The sequence below is a fragment of the Mustela lutreola genome, chromosome X (genome assembly GCF_030435805.1).
Source record: "Mustela lutreola isolate mMusLut2 chromosome X, mMusLut2.pri, whole genome shotgun sequence".
NCBI classification, from domain to species: Eukaryota; Metazoa; Chordata; class Mammalia; order Carnivora; family Mustelidae; genus Mustela; species Mustela lutreola.
The window spans coordinates 101,707,665-101,729,173 of NC_081308.1; the positions used below are offsets into that span (position 1 = coordinate 101,707,665).

The 21,509-nt window shown below is 39.3% G+C and overlaps 1 protein-coding gene across 2 annotated transcripts in view; it reads left to right on the plus strand.

Annotated features, from left to right (window-relative positions):
- The window catches only part of WDR44 (WD repeat domain 44), an 88,910-nt gene extending 67,740 nt beyond the window's left edge, over positions 1–21,170 (plus strand). For both annotated transcript variants that reach the window (XM_059157121.1, XM_059157122.1), the window contains 8 exons: positions 6,480–6,593; positions 8,879–9,001; positions 13,112–13,303; positions 13,484–13,585; positions 13,806–13,921; positions 14,779–14,906; positions 15,899–16,033; positions 20,045–21,170. In XM_059157121.1, coding sequence (XP_059013104.1) covers positions 6,480–6,593; positions 8,879–9,001; positions 13,112–13,303; positions 13,484–13,585; positions 13,806–13,921; positions 14,779–14,906; positions 15,899–16,033; positions 20,045–20,139 — 1,005 coding nt within the window. In that variant the 3' untranslated portion in view covers positions 20,140–21,170. The remainder of the gene's footprint in view (positions 1–6,479; positions 6,594–8,878; positions 9,002–13,111; positions 13,304–13,483; positions 13,586–13,805; positions 13,922–14,778; positions 14,907–15,898; positions 16,034–20,044) is intronic.
- Positions 21,171–21,509: the final 339 nt, after the last annotated feature.

Sequence of the window (21,509 nt, forward strand, 5' to 3'; positions counted from 1 at the left end):
GTTCCCTCTCTCTTTGTGTCTCTGTCAAATAAATATAAAATCTTTAAAAGAAAAAAATATATATATATATATATATGTATCGCTGGGCACCTGGGTAGCTCAGTTGGTTAAGCCTCCCACTCTTGATTTTTGGTTCAGGTCATGATCTCAGGGTCATAAGATCAAGCCCCTCATCAGGCTCTGCACTCAGTGCAGAATTTACTTAAAAATTATCTCTCTCAGGGCACCTGGGTGGCTCAGTGGGTTAAAGCCTCTGCCTTCGGCTCAGGTCATGATCCCAGGGTCCTGGGATCGAGCCCTGCATCGGGCTCTCTGCTCAGCAGGGAGCTTGCTTCCTCCTCTCTCTCTGCCTGTCTCTCTGCCTCCTTGTGATCTCTGTCTGTCAAATAAATAAATGATGTCTTAAAAAAAAATTATCTCTCTCTTCCTCTGCCCACTCCCCACTTTCTCTTTAAAAAAAAAAATTGGCTGCTCCCATATTGGGGGCATAGATATTTACAATTGTTAGATCATCTTTGTGGATAGTCCCTTTAAGAATTATGTAGTGTCCTTCTGTACCTCTGACTACAGTCTTTAGTTTAAAATCCAATTTATCTGATATGAGAATCGCTACCTACCCCTGCCTTATTTTGAGGCCCATTGGCATGAAAGATGCTTCTCCATCCCTTCACTTTCAGCCTGGGTGTATCCTTAGGTTAGAAATGGGTCTCTTGTAGACAACATATGGATGGGTCCTGTCATTTTATCCAGTCTGCAACCCTGTGTCGTTTTATGGGCACATTTAGGCCATTCACATTGAGAGTGATTATTAATAGATACGTTTTTATTGACATCATATTACCTTTGAAGTCTTTACTGCCTAGAGCCATATATACTTTTAATGCCATTCTGATCAAAATTCCACTGGTATTTTTCAAAGAGCTGGAGCAAATAATCCTAAAATTTGTATGGAATTAGAAGAGACCCCAAATTGCTAAGGAAATGTTGAAAAACAAAACTGGGGGCATCACATTAACCTGATTTCAAGCTTTACTACAAATCTGTGATCACCAAGACAGCATGGTACTGGCATAAAAATAGACACACAGACCAGTGGAACAGAGTAGAGAGCCCAGATATGGACACTCAACTCTATGGTCAAATAATCTTCGACAAAGCAGGAAAAAATGTACAGTGGATAAAAGACAGTCTCTTAAATAAATGGTGCTGGGAAAATTGGACAGCTATATGTAGAAGAATGAAACTCAACCATTCTCTTACACCGAACACAAAGATAAACTCAAAATGGATAAAAGACCTCAACGTGAGACAAGAATCCATCAGAATCCTAGAGGAGAACATAGGCAGTAACCTCTTCGATATCAGCCACAGCAACTTCTTTCAAGATATGTCTCCAAAGGCAAAGAAAACAAAAGCGAAGATGAACTTTTGGGACTTCATCAAAATCAAAAGCTTCTGCACAGCAAAGGAAACAGTCAAGAAAACAAAGAGGCAACCCACTGAATGGGAGAAGATATTTGCAAATGACAGTACAGACAAAAGATTGATATCCAAGATCTATAAAGAACTTCTCAAACTCAACACACACAAAATAGATAATCATGTCAAAAAATGGGCAGAAGACATGAACAGACACTTCTCTAATGAAGACATACAAATGGCTATCAGACACGTGAAAAAATGTTCATCATCACTAGCCATCAGGGAGATTCAAATTAAAACCACATTGAGATACCACCTTATACCTGTTTGAATGGCCAAAATTAGCAAGACAGGAAGCAACATGTGTTGGAGAGGATGCAGAGAAAGGGGAACCTTCTTACACTATTGGTGGGAATGCAAGTTGGTGCAGCCACTTTGGAAAACAGAGTGGAGATTCCTCAAGAAATTAAAAATAGAGCTTCCCTATGACCCTGCAGTTGCACTCCTGGGTATTTACCCCAAAGATACAGATGTAGAGAAAAGAAGGGCCATCTGTACCCCAGTGTTTATAGCAGCAATGGCCACGGTCACCAAACTGTGGAAAGAACCAAGATGCCCTTCAACGGACGAATGGATAAGGAAGATGTGGTCCATATACACTATGGAGTATTATGCCTCCATCGGAAAGGATGAATATCTAACTTTTGTAGCAACATGGACGGGACTGGAAGAGATTATGCTGAGTGAAATAAGTCAAGCAGAGAGAGTCAATTATCACATGGTTTCACTTATTTGTGGAGCATAACAAATAACACGGAGGACATAGGGAGATGGGGAGGAGAGGGGAGTTGAGGGAAATTGGAGGGGGAGATGAACCATGAGAGACTATGGACTCTGAAAAACAATCTGAGTGTTTTGCAGGGGCAGGGGGTGGGAGGTTGGGGGAGCCAGGTGGTAGGTATTGTGGAGGGCACGGATTGCATGGAGCACTGGGTGTGGTGCGTAAACAATGAATTCTGTTATGCTGAAAATAAATTTAAAAAAGAAGAAGAAGAAGAAGAAAGTCACGGAGGTGTAGAAGGGGGAACAATGTGTAAGCCATAACAGGGATTGTGGCTTTTACTCTGAGAGAGATGGAAGCCAGTGGAGGGTCTTTGAACAGAGAATGACAAAATTTAACATATTTTAAATAGTGAGAATAGATAATTAGAAACTAAGAAATGTCTTATTCATTTTTTTTATCTCAAATAACTAGCACAGTATCTGGTATATAGTCAGTGTTAATAAATATCAAAAGGCTTAAAAGTTTTCATAGCAGTCCATCTTTAAAATGACGTTTTTAGATAACCAGGATACTTTAATATGGATTAGATATTAGATGATATAAATGGTATTTTTTAGGTGTGATACTAGTATAGTAGTTATATTTGAAAGAGGGCTTATTAGTTAGAAATACATAAAGAATATTTACTGATAAAATCAATAGTATTTAGATCTTGCTTTCAGTGTTCCAGCAAAAATAAGCAAATATGTAAAAGTGGGAGGACTGATAAAACAAGATGAGTAAAATACTGATAACCATTAAAGCAAGTGACGGATGTATGGGGTTCGTTCTACTATTACATCATTCTACTTCTGTGTATATTTGAAATGGCCATAATAAAGTTGTATATATGTTTATATAGAGACATAAACATATATTTATCTTTCTAGATACAGATACCTGTTTATAGAGATGTATATGTATAGATAAAACACATAACATTTTACTTGGTGATTATACCTTTAATAATTCTACCTTTAAAAATCTATCATAAAGAAATAATCAGATGGGGGTACCTGACTGGCTCAGTCAGTAGAGCAAGGGACACTTGACCTCAGGATCCTGAATTGAAGCCCCACCTTATGTGTAGAACTTCCTTTTAAAAGAAAAGAGGAGGGGTGCCCGGGTGCCTCAGTTGGTTAAGTGGCTGCCTTTAGCTCAGGTGGTGATCCCAGGGTCCTGGGATCCAGCCCCCCCACCACTTCCTTCCTCAGCGGGTAGTCTTGTTCTCCTTCTCTCACTGCCCCTCCCCCCACTCGTGGGCATGCTGTCTCTCAAATAAATAAATAAAATCTTTTAGAAAAAAACCATCAGATAGGCTCGGATGTAAATAAAACGATTTTCATCTTAGAGTTCTAAAAATAGCTAAAATTTAGAGGGACGCCTGGGTGGCTCAGTGGGCTAAAAATAGCTAAAATTTAAACAACTACATTTTTAACAGCTGGAAAATAAAAACTGGTGTTTTTGTTAAAGTAGAATACTCTGCAGTCCTTAGGTTGTTTTCAAAGACTAATGACTTTAAAAATATTCAAAATAAAATGTTAAGTGAAAAAAAACAGAATGAAAAAGTGAAAAAAGCAGAATGAAAAATTGAATTATCCCAGTTTTTATTAAGCATATCTAAATACTTTGTAGATTAAAATTTCAAAGAAATACACTAAATTTGGGGCATCTGGCTGACTCAGTCAGTAGAACATGTGACTCTGGATCTCAGGGTTGTGAGTTTAAGCCCCACATTGGGTGTAGAGAGTACTAAAAAACAATCTTTGGGAAAGAAAAGAAATATACTAAATTATTACTAGTATCAACTCTAGGTGCTCAAATTACTAGTATCAAATCTAGGTGGATTTTAGGTCTTCTTTTTTTCTTTTACTCTTTATACTTCTCTGTACTTCTAAGATTTTCGTTATTTTTAAGATTTTACTTATTTATATGACAGAGAAAGAGATAGAGGGAAGGCACAAGCAGTGGGAGCTGCAGGCCTAGATCCCAGGACCCTGGGATCATGACCTGAGCCAAAGGCAGATGCCTACTGACTGAGCCACCCAGGCACCCCTAAAATTTTCTTTAGTAAGCATACCTGCTTTTATTAAAACAGATAACAGAAGATACTGTCAAAGTCTCAAGCTCAAAACCTTTTGACCATAATACCCTTTATATTAAATAAATAATAAAATAGACATAAAGATTCATGTTACAGGATGTTCACTGAATTGCTATTTATGCTAGCAAGAAACTTGGAAATATCTAAATGACCAGTCAGTTGGAGAATGGTTAAATTATGGCACTTTGATGTGCAGCTAGTAAATGTTTTCAGAGAGTGAAGTACTGAAAATACTCATGGTATAGTAGGAAGATACTGAATCGTGTGTGATTTAAATTAATGTTTTTTAAAAAATGAAAGATGAAGGCAGTCATCATGTTAGCAAAATGTTGTTTTTGTTTTATTACTTCCTGTGCTTTCTGAATTATCTACACTGGCCATGTATTTATAATCAAAAATGTAATTAAGTATTTTGAAACAAAATACAGAGTACAAGGAGAAGAACATTGGATGTTTGAGGAGAAAAATAAGATCTGGAATCACTGCTAGAGGAATAATGCTGAGGACTTAATGAAATGTAAATGATTATTAAACAAAAAGTTGGACTTTATGTAATGGGTCAAGCCTGTTTAGTTTTATGTGTTTCAGCTGTGCTCACCAGGCTGGCAGCACAAGGAGAGGCCGGAGCCTAGTCCTCTAGGATTAGGAGTGCTTGGCAAAAGGTCAGGGCACCATTGTAGCTGCTGTACCTCCACAGTGGTATGAAGATGCTTTTTCTACACTGTCAAGTTCTAGGCAAACAGTAATGGTAGTTCTCGTCTGTCCCTCGGCTCCAGGCCTAGTTGCAGCCCTCCTTATTCTTACTCACACTTACTGACTGCTCTTTCTGCCTCCACACTTCCTCCCTACCATCTTTTACCTTCCTGCTTAGCTTTCTCTTTCTAAAGCACCAGTCACGTCGTGTTATTCTCTTTTCAGAAGGCTGTGCTGGCTCTCCATCTCCTTAGAATATCTGAGCTTTTAAGCCACAAATGCGAGGCTCATTAGGATCTGGTCCCAAAGTACCTTTCCCGCCTGATCCTCTGCTGTATATCTCCGTACACCTTTTTCCTGGGCCGCACCATCCTACCTGTCCTTCCCTAAGTAAGCAAGGCTTGTTAGCTGACAACTCCGTATTTTTGCTCTTGCTACATCCTCTGGAACATTTGAGGGACAGTCTTTGAACTTACAGTTGTTATTTCTGCTTTGTTTCTGCCGTTTACAGATGGCTGTGTGAGCTTTAATATGTTATTTTGATCTCTTTGAGCATCAGGTGTTTTTCTTAATTTCTTCATCTTCATAATGTTACTACCTACCTGACCGAGTTGTTAGGAATTCACTCAGGTAATGACTACAAACGCATGTTGTAAGCTAAATGCACACACATATGGCATTATTTTCTACCTACTTCTGTCAGGATGCTTTTGACTTCAAATAACAGAAATCCAACTGAAAATGGCTTAAACAATGAGGAAGCAAGTCTGGAGGTAAGGCAGTTCCAAGGTTGGTTCATGCAGCAGCTCAGTAGTGTCATCAGGGACACAGGGTCCTGCCATCGTCCTGCTCTGCTCTTCTTTGTTATTCTTAGGTTTGTTCCCCTCATGGTAGTAAGATGGCAGCTACAGTGTTAGGTGTCACACAGATGGCTATGTTCAGAAGAAGGAGAGAATATCCCTTTAGTATGCCCCTTAGGAAATCTTTCTGGAAGCTTCTCCCCTGTCTCCACCCACCCTTTTCCCCTATAAACTTTCCATCATGTCTGATTGAAAAAAACTGCCGCACATGCCCATGCCTAAACCAGTCATTGCTGGGAAAGGGAATGAGCTCATCTTAATTAGCTCAGACCAATCATGACTCACCCCCTGGTGCTGGCTCCCATCTCTCCAAAAGGAACCAATGCTCAGAAAAGGACAAAGTAGGGGCTGTGTTAGGGAGGGAAAGATTGCAATAGCACAGGCTTCAGGGATGATCCTGGTTTGTGGGAACAGGGAGGTAAATGAGTGATAAGTAGTAGATTCATCGTAAAGGGGAGTTTGTTTCTGGTCGATCAAGATTTTGGCCAGGCAGCAAATGATGAGAGGACAGACGGGGTGGGAAGAGTGTGAAGTTTTTGCTTTTCTAGTTTTAACATTTGTCTTTATATCTAAATAGGTGTGCAGTGGAGCTGATGAAGACCCTGACGATAAAAACGCACCGTTTCGGCAGCGGCCATTTTGCAAATATAAAGGACATACCGCTGATCTCCTTGATCTTTCCTGGTCTAAAGTACGAAATTCTTACTTGGAGAGTGTATTAATTCTACATAACTAGGACTTCAGGATAAAAACAGATGTTTTGTTTTTCAAGTGTTTTGTTATGTATACTACATGGGAGTTACCTACAAAGTAATCGGTTAAAAGAGGAGAAACATTCAATTAGGCTAATACAGTGTTTATATTAAGGGTTTCTGTCTGGATCTGTCTTTATACCTGTATTTTTGGCTTCTTTAGAAACTAATTTTGTTTGCAAAGCTGCTGTTCTTACAAAATGAATATATGATTTCAGCTACAGTGCTAAAGTCAGATCTATCTAATCAAGACTGCTTTGGTTAATCTGCTATATTTATTAAATCATTAAGTTTAACAATATATGATTCTTTGATAAGTCATCACTTTATGTGTTTTTTCCCTTAGAGCAAAATTATTTCAGAAGTAGAGGGCCTGTTTTGCCACTGAACAAATATCTTAGCAGTTTTGCAAAAATTTAAAGAAATACTTTAAATTTTATTTAAGGCATTTGAAGCATGAAGCAGTGTTTGGAATTCCATCTCCTACCCAGCTCCCCTCCAGCATCCCTCAGTTAGTTTCCTAGAGTTAAGATGTCTCTCTTTCTCAGACTGATGTAGTTCACTTAGCATAATACCCTCTAGTTCCATTCACATCGCTGCAAATGGTAAGGTTTCATTCTTTTTAATGGCTGAGTAATATTGTACCAGAATTCTTTTTTTTTTTTAAGATTTTATTTATTTATTTGACAGACAGAGATCACAAGTAGGCAGAGAGGCAGGCAGAGAGAGAGGAGGAAGCAGGCTCCCTGCTGAGCAGGGAGCCTGATGCGGGGCTTGATCCCAGGACTCTGGGATCATGACCTGAGCCGAAGGCAGAGGCTTTAACCCACTGAGCCACCCAGGTGCCCCTTGTACCAGAATTCTATTTTTTGGTTGTATAATACACTATCTATTTATTTTTATTTTTTTAAAGATTTTATTTATTTGACAGATCACAAGTAGGCGGGGCGGGGTGGGGGGGAGCAGGCTCCCTGCTGAGCAGAGCCCAATGCAGGGCTTGATCTCAGAACCCTGAGATCATCACCTGAGCTAAAGGCAGAAGCTTAACCTGAGCCACCCAGGCACCCTTACACTATCTATTTAAAAACAAGTAGGGGGGTACCTGTGTCACTCAGTTAAACATCAGACTCTTGATTTCTGAGAGTCTGCTTAAGGATTCTTTCTGTCTTCCTCTGCTCCTCCCCTCCATGTACGCAGGCAGCACATGTGCGCATGCTCTCTCTCTCATTAATTAATTAAATAAAAACAGGTATACCACATAAAACATACACTTTTACAGCTAGCCCCAAATATCATATATTTATCAGTGCAGTAACATATCCAAATTGATATTTGCGCTTAGATTTTAACAATGTTCTCATTTGGGAAGGAGGATAATGATATACCTAGTTCATAGTATAGTGTTAACAATTTTTAGTACATTACAGGTACTCAATAAATGTCATCATTGCTTTGATTTGTTTAGCACCTTTAGGAATACCAGAGAATACTAGGGTCTCTTTGTGTTGCCTCATTCAGTATAACACATAGGTCTTAAATTATGCCAAAAAGTTAAAGAACTTCTGCCAACTGGAAACTTTTGACAGATGGATGTTTGGTTCCTGGGTGATGGGCCATCAGCATGACTAAAGCAGTTACACTCCCCTCTTGTAGCTTCTAGAAAATTCTATGATCTATTCTGAGATGTTTGACGATTTCTCTTCTCTCATTTTCTTGCCTTGGGTGTGACAGGTGCACAATAACTTTTCATTTCCATGCTGCATTATAGGGTAATCTTTTTGAAGGCATTTTAAGTGGCAGTTAGGGAATTCTTGTGAGTTAAAATTCACCAGTGTTGCCAATGTCAGAATAGCTAAAGTGACAATCATGTGAATGGATGTCTTATATTCATAGCCTGGTTTCACTATATGGGGATTATAAAAACTAAGGCACACCTTAGTCGTCTTGGTGCTTAGCAGATTTGTTTTAACATAGATCGTTAGGATAATCCTAATTTTAGAACAGGTCATATAAAAAAAGTCTTAGAACCAAAGGAGTATGGCATGTAATGGGGAGAAAAATGGGATCTTCCAAGTGAATTGGATAATCTTTTGTTCTTTCTAATGCTAGGTATAACAATAATAATAACAAAACTGTTGAGATACATAGAACTGAAAGTTTGCTTTTATTGTGCATGTCGTGTTTTCTTAGGGTGATAAAATGATCAATGTCAATTTCTCACTAGAACTACTTCCTGCTTTCTTCTTCGATGGATAAAACGGTCAGGTTATGGCACATTTCCAGAAGAGAATGCCTTTGCTGTTTCCAACATATAGATTTTGTCACTGCCATAGCTTTCCATCCAAGAGTAAGTAATTTTTTAAAAATTTTATCTATTTATTTGACAGAGAGAGAGATCACAAGTAGGCAGAGGCAGGCAGAGAGAGGGGGAAGCAGGCTCCCCACTGAGCAGACAGCCCAATGTGGGGCTCGATCCCAGGACCCTGAGATCATGACCTGAGCTGAAGGCAGAGGCTTTAATCCACTGAGCCACCCAGGTGCCCCAGAATTGTTTTTATATATTTTTTATTAGACCATAAGGAAGGTGAGGGAACCTGGTTTCTCTGGAGGGCTGTTGAACTATAGGAAAAAAATTATTAACAGCCACATAGTTAAGAATAACTTAATTTAGTCTTTCTCTTTCTTTCCTTCTTTCCTCCCACCTCCCTTCCTCCCTTCCTCATTTTTTTATTTTAGAGTAGGTTCCACACCCAGCATGGAGCCCAGTATGGGGCTTTAGCTCACAACCCAGAGATGAAGACCTGAGCTGAGATCAAGAATTGGACTCTTAACTGAGCCACCCAGGCAGCCTCTTTTTTTTTTTTTTTTTTTTTTTTTCCGGTTAAGATTTATTTATTTTGAGAGAGAGAGAGAGAGACACCAGCATATGAGGTGGGGTGGGGAGGGAGAGGAGGGAAAGAGGGAGGAAGATTCTCCAGCAGACTCCCTTCTGAGCACAGAGCCCGACAATATGCGGCTCAATCTCACAACCCTGAGACTGTGACCTGAGCCAAAACCAGGAGTCAGATTGATGCTCAACCACCTGAGACCCCAGGCGCCCATTAAGCATCTGACTCTTGATCTCAGCTCAGGTCTTGAACTCCAGGTTGTGAGTTTAAGCCCCACCTTGGGTTACAAGCATGTAGCCTATTTAAAGAAAAGAGAAGAAAGGAAATATTCTGCTAATCTGTATTAGAACTAGAAATGTTACAGTCTAACTATAATAATGAAAGCCATCCCAAATCTTTAATAACATATGCAGGGTGTAAATAACGTATCCTGTTAAAGATGAGAGAGATTGGAGGTGGAGGAAGAAGAGACAGCAGGTGGGTAAATAAGCGAGGGAAGCATGTAGGGGAGAATAGTGGGGGGGTGGGGTGAGAAGAGACAAAGAAGAAAAGGTTGAAAGAGGTAAAGACCAAAATTCACTATAAGGTATACCGAATTCCTGTTTAATGTCTGGAAATACTGTTTTGGTTTTTTGGTTGGGTGTTGTGGGTTTTTGTTTTGTTTTGTTTTAGTGAGCTCTGCACCCAGCATGGGGCTTGAACTCAACGACCCCGAGATCAAGAGTCTCATGCTCTACCGACTGAACCAGCCAGGCGCCCCTGGAAATACTGTTAATCATGAGATCCATGTTAATTCATTTTCAGTGTAGAAAATCCCTCACAGTCTTTCCTCTGAAAAGGAAGTATTTCATATGATTTCAACCAAAGGAGGAAAATTCATCTTGGGATTGCTGACTTTATTATGTTCTTATAGGATAAAGCCACCAAATGAGTAAGGCTAAATTAATTTTCACTCTTTACAACTAGAAGCACAAGGGAAGGCTGGTGCCGGTGCTGCTCCACTAGCTGGGCTGAGATAAGTGGAGGACTTGAGCTGACCTGACTTACCCTCCCCCATGTTGATGTAATCCTATTTCTGTTCACATCCCCATCTCTGTATGTTTAACACCCAATATCATGTTAATGCAGCATTTTATTTACACTCACATTTCTTCTTCTTTTTCCCCAAATTAAGAGAGAAGAATGACTTTTTTCCCCTTTCAGTATCATTTCCCTCCCAGGGCAGGCTTATAATATAGACCCTTAGAAGACTTTGGTTTAGAAGTTGGCAAATTAAAAATGCTTAATCTTTGCGGATACCTTATCAGTTTGGACCATCAAGCTTTTTGAGGCGTCTTTCTGAATAACACCCCCATCCTGTCAGCCAAGGATGCAGCAAAAGAATGGCTTTGCTCCTGTCAGCAACTGTGAACAAAATCCTTCCCTCACCTCTATTTTAACTAATATGTCAGGGTGGAAAGGGAGAGGTATTAGTTGTAATAGTTACCTATGTAGTACTTTACTATTAAGGTTCTTGTTTAGTCATTACTTTTTCTATACTTACATTTGGTTTCATTTTTTGAAACCAAAAAGCCCTAATTCTAAAATTCCGTAGATCTGAAGGGTTTTTAAGAGGGGCTGGGGTAGGATGGTATGGTGTTAACATTTTCTTAGGAAACGTGACTCTATTAAAATAATGTTATCTAGAAAGAAGGAAGCAGAATTATAAAAGAAATAGCAAAATGAAGATAATATATGCACACACATATACACACACATATGCATGTATGTAAATAAAATTCTGGTTTTAAGACCAACATGAAGTCTTTTTACTTGTTCTACTCTTCTACTGGTAGTCATCAAGTAGAGCCTACTATACCACAGCTAAAAAATGTCCTTTCTCTATAAATTGTCTTTGACAAGCCTCGGAGGTGAGTAAAAATGATAGTCTTAAGCAGAAGGGAATACTTCTTGTTTTGGCATTCCAATTATTTTACTCTTAATTCTTACATTACCAACAAACCAGTTTAGGTGATATTTTTGCAACATATACAAATCTTGAATCATTGTGTTATACTTCGAAACTAATATAACATTGTCTGCCAATGATCTCTCATTAGACCAGCTTAGTAGGCCTGGTTTAGTGTATAGCAGGGTTTCTCATTCCTGGCACTTGACATTTTGAGCTGGATCATTCTTTGTTGTAAAGGGAATAAATTCTGTCCTGTGCATTGCAGAGTGTTTAACAGGATTCCTGTCTTCTCCCCACTAGATGCCCAGAACATGCCACCCCCAGGTGTGACAGTCAAAAATGTCTCCAGGCATTTCTAGATGTCCTCTATGGGGCCAACTTGCCCCCTGTTGAGAAGCCCTGCTTTGGGATTGAGAATTTAAATACTGAAGCAATTTCCTACTGACATGGTGTCAAAATTAACCACAAAGCAACTGGTTCTCTGGGCTAACCAGCTTTAGTCTTTTATCCAAGTACTATGTGGATCCCAGAGGAAGATCCGGACAAACATATCATTACAGGATAGTTTCTCCCAAAGCGTGTTCCTTGAGGGTGCTAACCCTGCTAGGTGTTCCTGCCAGCGCTCTCCCAACTGCAACACCCACCCACCCCGCAAAAAAAGGTCCCTGGTTATATAAGTTGGAAAATGCTACCTACTTTATTCCTCTTTTGGAGACCGAGAATGCATATTAACTGAGAATCCTCTCTAACTTTCTGTAACCCAGAATCTCTCAAACTTAAGTGAACCATTGTCCCACACAACCATTCTCCAGCACATTATCCATTAACATCCATACTTTGGGAAAAGCAGTTTAAGGATATGATAAAGTAAATAGAAATTCATTTTTCTTTTTTGTTAATATTTTATTTATATGACAGAGATCACAAGTAGGCAGAGAGGCAGAGAGAGAGAGAGAAGCAGGCTCCCTGCTGAGCAGAGAGCCCAATGAGGGGCTCGATCCCAGGACCCTGAGCTCAGGACCTGAGCCGAAGGCAGAGGCTTTAACCCACTGAGCCACCCAGGCACCCCTAGAAAGTCATTTTTCCAAAGCGAATACTGAAGTTTCTAATAGTTGTTTTTAGTGAATAAAATAATGCTTGGTTGGGGGTGCCTGGCTAGCTCAATCCATAGAGCATGTGACTCTTGATCTCCTTGGGGTTGTCAGTTCAGGCCCCACATTGGGTATAGAGATTACTTAAAAATAAAATCTGGAGGGCGCCTGGGTGGCTCAGTGGGTTAAGCCGCTGCCTTCGGCTCAGGTCATGATCTCAGGGTCCTGGGATCGAGGCCCGCATCGGGCTCTCTGCTCAGCAGGGAGCCTGCTTCCCTCTCTCTCTCTCTGCCTGCCTCTCCATCTACTTGTGATTTCTCTCTGTCAAATAAATAAATAAAATCTTTAAAAAAAAAAAATAAAAAATAAAATAAAATCTGGAAAAAAATACTTAAAGATTAGTATTTTATAAATGGGATCTAAATATTTTTAAAGCATTAATTCTAACAGGCTTTATGTTTTGACTTGCTAATGAATTTTTCTTGATCTGGTAAAATGAGAGCCTTTCTCTTTTGCAACATTTTTAGGATGACAGGTATTTTCTAAGTGGATCATTGGATGGAAAGCTCCGCCTCTGGAACATACCTGACAAAAAAGTCGCTTTGTGGAATGAAGTAGATGGTCAAACAAAATTGATCACAGCTGCAAATTTCTGTCAGAATGGCAAATACGCGGTGATTGGGACATATGATGGCAGATGTATTTTCTATGATACAGAGGTAAAGGATTATGTTGTGTAAATTGCATGATGGAATACTTAGCAGTTTCGTATAAGTTGGTATATCCTCTCTGGGCATATAAATTGGGGTGAACAATACTCGGCCTCTCTGTAGGTTGTATCAGATGATCTTTGAGGTTCCTTCTAATCCTCGTATTTTAAATTTGTGTTTTCTTTTCAGCATTTGAAATACCACACACAAATACATGTCCGGTCTACCAGAGGACGCAACAAAGTTGGAAGAAAAATTACTGGCATTGAACCTCTACCTGGAGAAAATAAGGTACTAAGTATTCAAAACCATCTCTCCTCACACTGTATATAGACTCCTGAAAATTCTTACTGTCTTGGCTTAAGAATGTATTTTCTGTCATGTGGAATATAGGTTTTTCTAGTTTTGAGGTATATTCTCTCTGTATATGTGTATGTAATATCCTTTTTGGTTATACCTTAACTTAGATTAAAAGATGGCATTTTTAATTTTTCCTTTGATTTATTTTTAGATACTGGTAACCTCAAATGACTCCAGAATCAGACTATATGATCTTAGAGATTTGTCACTGTCCATGAAGTATAAGGGTTATGTCAACAGTAGCAGCCAGATCAAAGCAAGTTTCAGGTAAACTGGCAATGAGAAATTCCAAAAGAGATATTTCTCTTCTACTCCCATATTTTCTTTGATCTATGCCTTACACGTTTCTATGGTGTTTTTCCTTTCTTTGCACTTTTAAAACTGGCCACTCACCTTGTCACCCTGCAGTCCTAACCGTGTCCACCTGTTCAGTCGACAGAGTTGAGTTGCCCCTACTCTGCAGACAAAGAAACCGAGACTCAGAAAATGAAGTGATTTGTCTGAAGTCACTGGTAGTTGCAGAGCTGGGATTAGAAGACTCACTCCCAGCTCTGGAATTAGTGGTTTTGTACTTTTATGTCAGCTTTTCTAAGAGGAAGCTTACCTGCCACCCACCCATGGTCTTGATCCTTTTAGGTACTGAAGCTGATAAAGCATTTTAACACCCTGAAGTATGGCATCCTGTATTTATACCTTTACATCACGTTATTATTTGAACTCTTAATTGGGGGTCTGGAGGCGCTCCTGAAATTACTGCGTCTTCTTCCTCATAGCCCTCTTTCATTCAGCCCTTTCCTTAACAGTTTCCTTTCTTCTTGAATTACCCAGTAATTACCAAGAAATTTAGTTGGTGAAGTGTTCTGCTTCTCTCTTTCATCTCTTAAGTAGGCGTTTCTCTCGATGTGGGCTAACAGGCAGCACAGTTATCTAGAGCTTTCGTGAAAATCCTTGTGCCTCTGGGCTCCATGTTAGACCTGCATGTTCAGAACCTCTCGAGTGAGACTAGGAGTCTGTATGTCAACAAGCTCTCCTGGGTGTTCGCTTGGGATTCTTAAAGTAGGAAGGGCTGATAGAAGGAAACCTAAAACATCCAAAACTGACTTCTTTTTCTTTCCCAAATTTAGCCATGATTTTAGTTACCTCGTCAGTGGCTCAGAAGATAAGTATGTTTATATCTGGAGTACTTACCATGACCTCAGCAAGTTTACTTCAGTCAGGAGAGACCGGAATGATTTTTGGGAAGGTATTAAGGGTAAGTAAATGCCCGCTCCTGTGTGTCCTCCAAATGAGTAAAGTTAAGATGGAGATGTATTAGGGGCACCTGGGTGGCTTAGTGGGTTAAAGCCTCTGCCTTCCGGCTCTGGTCATGATCCCAGGGTCCTGGGATCGAGCCCTGCATCGGGCTCTCTGCTCTGCAGGGAACCTGCTTCCTCCTCTCTCTCTGCCTGCCTCTCTACCTACTTGTGATCTCTCTCTGTCAAATAAAGAAATAGGGCACCTGGATGGCTCAATTGGTTGAGCGACTGCCTTCGGCTCAGGTCACGGTCCTGGAGTCCCAGGATTGAGTACTACATCAGGCTCCCAGCTCCAAGGGGAGTCTGCCTCTCCCTCTGACCTTCTCGCCTCTCATGTTCTCTCTCACTGTCTCTCTCAAATAAATAAATAAAATCTTTTAAAAAAAAAAAAAAGAAAGAAAGAAAAATATTTTTTTTAAAAAAAGATGGAGATGTCTTACAAGTAAGTGTGAATAGGCATTACTTCAGAGACAGTCTGGCAGCCATAACTGCTTTTGCTTTGTATTTGGCTTTGTTTGACTTTTCTATACCAAGGCCGAACTTATACAGGCACACCTCATTTTAATTAAGCTGGGTACGTTGTTTTTGTACCTAATTCTGTTGCACATTAATTGACTGCAGCACAGGATAGATACAATTTTTATATATGCACTGGCAAACAGAAAAATTAGTTTGACTTGCTTAACTGCAATGTCCGCTTTTTTACAATGATCTGAAATAACCTGCAATATCTCTGAGGTATGCCTGTATGTGCTTTTTTTTTTTTAAGCACATATATTTGGGTTTTAAATAGTTCTTAATTACTTATGTGCTAATTTTAAAGGATACTAGCTAATAACATATACTGTTTAAAAAACTACACTATTGTATTTTTTGCATATGATGCTTTCTGTCTGGATGTTTAGGATCAAGTTTATTAGTTATGCTGAAGTACATTTTTTTTCCCCAGCACATAATGCAGTTGTTACATCAGCCATCTTTGCTCCAAACCCAAGTTTGATGTTGTCTTTGGATATGCAATCCGAAAAAGCAGAAGGGAATGAAAAAGGTGAAGATGCTGAAGTTTTAGATACCATGCCCTCTGGTAGGTACTCATATTTTATTTGACCTACATTTTTTCTAGTCAGCACTTCCAGCTTCATTGACCTACGTTGGGTATTGTGAGGTTTTTGTGTGGGTATGAAGAAATATTTCTTGTTTATGACATAAGTGTGAGTTTCCCCTTCCAAACATTTCAGTAACCTTTTTGTTGCAAGTTTTACTTCATTTAGATTTACCTTTGAATTAAAAATGAAAATTTTGGAAGTTCTTTTTCTTTTTAAAGGTTGTTTTTTTTTTTAAGATTTTATTTATTTATTTGACAGAGAAATCACAAGTAAGCAGAGAGGCAGGCAGAGAGAGAGAGAGAGGGGAGGAAGCAGGCCCCCTGCTGAGCAGAGAGCCCGATGTGGGACTCGATCCCAGGACCCTGAGATCATGACCTGAGCCGAAGGTAGAGGCTTAACCCACTGAGCCACCCAGGCGCCCTATTTTTTTTTTTTTTTTTTTTTTTTGAAAGAGAGCACAAGCCAAGTGCTTGATTTCAGGACCCTAGGATCATGACCAGCTGAAGGTAGAACCACCCAGCTGCCCCCATCATTAATTATTTTTTTTTAAGATTTTATTTATTTTAGAGAGTGAGATCATGAGCAGGGGGGGAAGGATAGAGGGAGAAGCAGACTCCCCGCTGAGCAGGGAGCCCAGCGCAGGACTCAGTCCCATCATGACCTGAGCTGAAGGCAGATACTTAATTGACTGTGCCACCCAGACTCCCCAAAAGTTCATTATTTTTTTTTTATGGGCAGTTGTTCCCTTTGGAGAAGTACAAACAAGACATACAATACAAAATTTCTTTGTTGTCTGTCTCTTCTAGCAGACTCTCATTCTGAGGACAGAGACTTATATATGTCCTATATATTATTCTAATGCCATTGCCTACATATAGTTGGTCCTAATAAGTATGTGTTGAGCAAATGAATTAAACCAAATAAAAGTAGCGTCCTTTTCTACTTGCCACAAACTGATAGCTTTATAACTTCCCAGGTAGCTATTTACAAGCCTGTGATTTCTTGTGATTTGCAGCATATGTTTAGGGAAATAAGGAGTAATTCCAGTTATATAAAATGGTCAGATTAGAAAGTAAAAAGAAAACACCAAAAAGTTGTACCGAGTGTCAATTATATAAAAATGGTTCCTGTTAGGGGTGCCTGGGTGACTCAGTTGGTTGAGCGTCTGACTCTTGATTTTTTTTTTTTTTAAAGATTTTATTTATTTATTTGACAGAGAGAGATCACAAGCAGGCAGAGAGGCAGGCAGAGAGAGGAGGAAGCAGGCTCCCTGCCAAGCAGAGAGCCCGATGCGGGGCTCGATCCCAGGACTCTGAGATCATGACCTGAGCCGAAGGTAGCGGCTTAACCCACTGAGCCACCCAGGCGCCGCCTGACTCTTGATTTTGGCTCAGGTCATGATCTCAGGGTCGTGAGATCAGCAGAGAGTCTGCTGGAGAGCCTCTCCCTCTCCCTCCCATCCAGCTCTCTCCCAAATTAAAAAAAAAGAAGAAGAAGAAGTCCCTGTTAGCCCTTAGGAGCGTGGTGAGACCATATAAATTTGGAAAACAAATGTATTGTTGAAATAAATTTCAGAATAGTTTATTAAATGTTCTTTTTCTTTCTAGAGACTATAGCTAGACTTTTTAGAGAGTTTTAAACCACAACAAAAGTTACAGTATACAAACGGCTCTTCTAAAAGTATTTGAATACTTTAGAGTTCACAAGTATTTTATTTCATTTAATCTCAAGTAATTTCCCTTGCGGTATTATTTATACTGTGCACTACACTAAATACACTATTTCTTCTGTCTGTGATAGCAAAGATGAACTTCGGTCTAGCACTTCCTTCAGTTACAAGATTTAGAAATATACCAGGTCAGCATTATTAAACCTTTACTAAATACCTGTTTGGCAATTTTTCTTTTTCTTTTTCTTTTTTTCTCAGAACCAGATCCAGTGTTCTCCTTTAACTCATCATTTGGGCTATTTTTTCCCTCCCAGTGATACCTTTTTATACTCTGTGCATCTCCCCTCCACATTTCACTGAAAATTCTAGCCTTTTTAAGGATTTTTTTTTAAAAGATTTTATTTATTCATTTGACAGAGATCACAAGTAGGCAGAAAGGCAGGCAGAGAGAGAGGGGGAAGCAGGTTCCTTGCTGAGCAGAGAGCCTGATGTGGGGCTCAATCCCAGGACCCTGGAACTATGACCTGAGCCAAAGGCAGAGGCTTTAACCCACTGAGCCACCCAGGCGCCCCTTAAGGATTTATTTTTTTAGAGAGAGTGTGAACTGGAGGGGAGAACCAGAGGGAGAGAGAGAATCCCAAGGAGTCTCCATACCCGAGTGCAGAGCTCTCACAGAAGTCTCACAGCCCTGATCTCATGATCTGAGCTGAAATCAAGAGTTGGATGCTTAACTGACTGAGCCATCCAGTTGCCTCTGAAAATTCTCATGATTAAAACAACTTGAAAGATGAAAAAGTCCTTTTTAAACATTTTTTTCAGAACTCCACCATATTAACAAGGTTCAGTTGACTTGCTGAGTCCTTTTTACAGAGGCACAACTTTTAATGAATTATACTCAGATTTGTGTTTGTGGTTTTGTACCCATCGAGGTAAAATGTAAAAAGAAAACTCTGAAAACTAGTATGAGATCATAAAATCTATCTGATTGCCCTCTGTCTGACATAGTTGGCAATTTACACTTCAGTTTTTCTTATGTATAAAGTCATGATAATCCCTAGTTTATAAGTTTATGATAAAAATTAAAGAGAATATATAAAGTGTCTAGCAAAATGCCTGCTGTGTAGGAGACGTCTTTATTGTTGTTGTATCTTACAGAGCATTTATCTGTACACTAGGAATTATATTCTTCTCCAGCCTTTCTCATCATCTCTTATCTCAAGTCCTTTGCTGCCTCCTACTGCCTAGCACAAGGTTGATATAGGCCAGAGAGTGGGAAGGAATGTTCACAGGCTTAGGATATGTTTTTAGCAGATCTAAATGAAGCCATTTTGTCTTAACCCATTCTGTACCCAAATTTCCAGTTAAAGTTTGGATTATTTTCTTCCTTACTAATCAGTCCTTCATAAATCTGTAGTTTTTACCCATGCATAATGGAATTGTGAATTTTGTTAAATGCTTTTTACTGGTAAATGTCAGAGGTAGGCATTTCGCCCTTCAGCATAGCTACATGGCTCTTCATACAAACCATGGAAGCAAGTTGCTGTCAGCATTCACAGAGGCATCATGTGTACTTCATTTCCTGGCAATTTCAGTATGTCTGCTGGACCATGAACCTTACTGTCCACCTCACTAGAGACCCCTGATAACAGCACACTTGGCCCAGCTGATGCCATTCTGCCTGCATTCCAGTCCTGGAGCTGAACGACATGCTATCCTCTTGCCGTGAAGTGAAGCACTGGACAGTTTAGAGACCTAGGCTGCCTGGGAGTAAATCTAGGCATCCAGGCCCCAAGGGTCTGTAATCTCCCCAAGCCAGGGAAAGACTGGCTAAGGCACCGGAAGTGGAAGTGAGCCTCAGAGAGGAGGAGAGTACAGGAGAATGAAAGGATTACTGGAGCGAGCTGGAAAAGAGACTGGCACCTGGCTGGCTCGGTCAGGGGAATGTATGACTCTTAATCTTGGGGTTGTGAGTTTGAGCCCCACTTTGGGTGTAGAGATTACTACAAAAAAAATCTTGGGGCACCTGGGTGGCTCAGTGGGTTAATAAGCCTCTGCCTTCGGCTCAGGTCATGATCCCAGGGTCCTGGGATCAAGCCCCATGTTGGGCTCTCTGCTCGGGGAGCCTGCTTCCTTCTTTCTCTGTTTCTGCCTGCCTCTCTGCCTATTTGTGATCTCTGTCTGTGAAATAAATAAAATCTTTAAAAAAAAATCTTGAGAGGAAAGACTGAAAACATGGGGAAAATGTGTGGGGTCACGGGCACGTGACACTTCAAACAGCAGACTTTATATTCAACTAAAAACTTTTTTTTATGCTTTTAAGGTATCATGAAGACAGATAATACAGAAGTTCTTCTTTCTGCTGACTTCACTGGAGCAATCAAAGTGTTTATTAACAAAAGGAAAAATGTATCTTAATTTGAAATGACATTTAAGATAAACATATCAGTAAGTTTCTGTATGTATCAGAACTGAAAAAGTATATTCTAGTGTTTCAGGCTAACATCCTTTTTTTTGTTGTTTAATTTTTATTGGAAGTTGTTCAAATATAATATATTTTTTGAGCGGCAGTGTTAATGACCTATAAACCCTGGACTGATAGACTAGACAGAAATGTGGCTAGAATAACATTGCCAAACATTAGGCTTTATGTTTTGTTATATTTGTGTTTTTGTTACATAATTGTGAACATGCGCAGGTTTCTGCATGAAAATATATTAATATATTAATCACATGTGTGTGCCTTTTGGTTACATGCACTAAATCTAACAGAGTTAAGTTATTTCAGTGGCCCTTTTGGCCTCTTATGGTGGGAGGGGAGGAGTCTTGTTTCTAGCTTATAAAGTTTCTTTTGCACAAAACTTCATTTTTCAGAAAAGTGGTATTGACTGAGTTACTGTTTTGAAAATGTTATACAGGTTTTCAATAGGTCAACAACCGTGTGTAAATGGTTTTTATAAACTTCTCAATTTGGGGACAAGATTTTTTTTGTGTGTGGTTTAAATTGTGGACTTAAGATTCTTTTCTATGTATGTATATATATAATTTTTCTTCCTTTCTCTTTATCTTCTTTTGTTTTTCTTTTTCTCATTCTTTTTTTTTTTTTTTTTTTGCTACACTGGAGCACAATGTTTCTATGTAAAAAATTCTTTTCATTCATTATCCATGAGCACCAGGCTTTGCTCACTTAAAAAAATTAAGCCGCATTAAGGAGTGAGTCTTCTTTTTTACAATAATGTAAAAATGAACTGTTTACATTTTTTTAAAGCATTGTAGTTTTAAAAATTAAGCTGTTTTGTTTTGTGTTGTTGAATTTGAAAGCCTTTGTAAATATTGATATAATGTACCAATGAAATAACATCTGGGGCAATGGAACCCTTATCATGTTGTTGATGGTTAGCATATGTTTCTGAAAATTAAATATGCATTATTAAAAGTTGGTCACCAAACACTTGTTAAATATGTGACTTTATTTTCAGATGACCTTGGGAAACTGAGGAATGTAAGAAAAGCAAAGTCTTACTTTATACTTTGATTTTTAACAAGCAGAAGACCGGATTTTGGACCCCTGACTTACAGTGCATTAACCACATACCTTACAAAAAAATATTTTTCTAATTCTAAACTGTTAAGAGTTTACCTGTGTGCATATGTGTTCTTTATTGCATTTGTTTTTGGTATCTGCGTGAGAAGCTGGAAAGCCATGATCATATCCTTATTAATCAGCATGGTCTTGGAGTGTTCTGGATATTCTGTTTCATTTCATGTTGTTTGCCTTGGTTTCACCC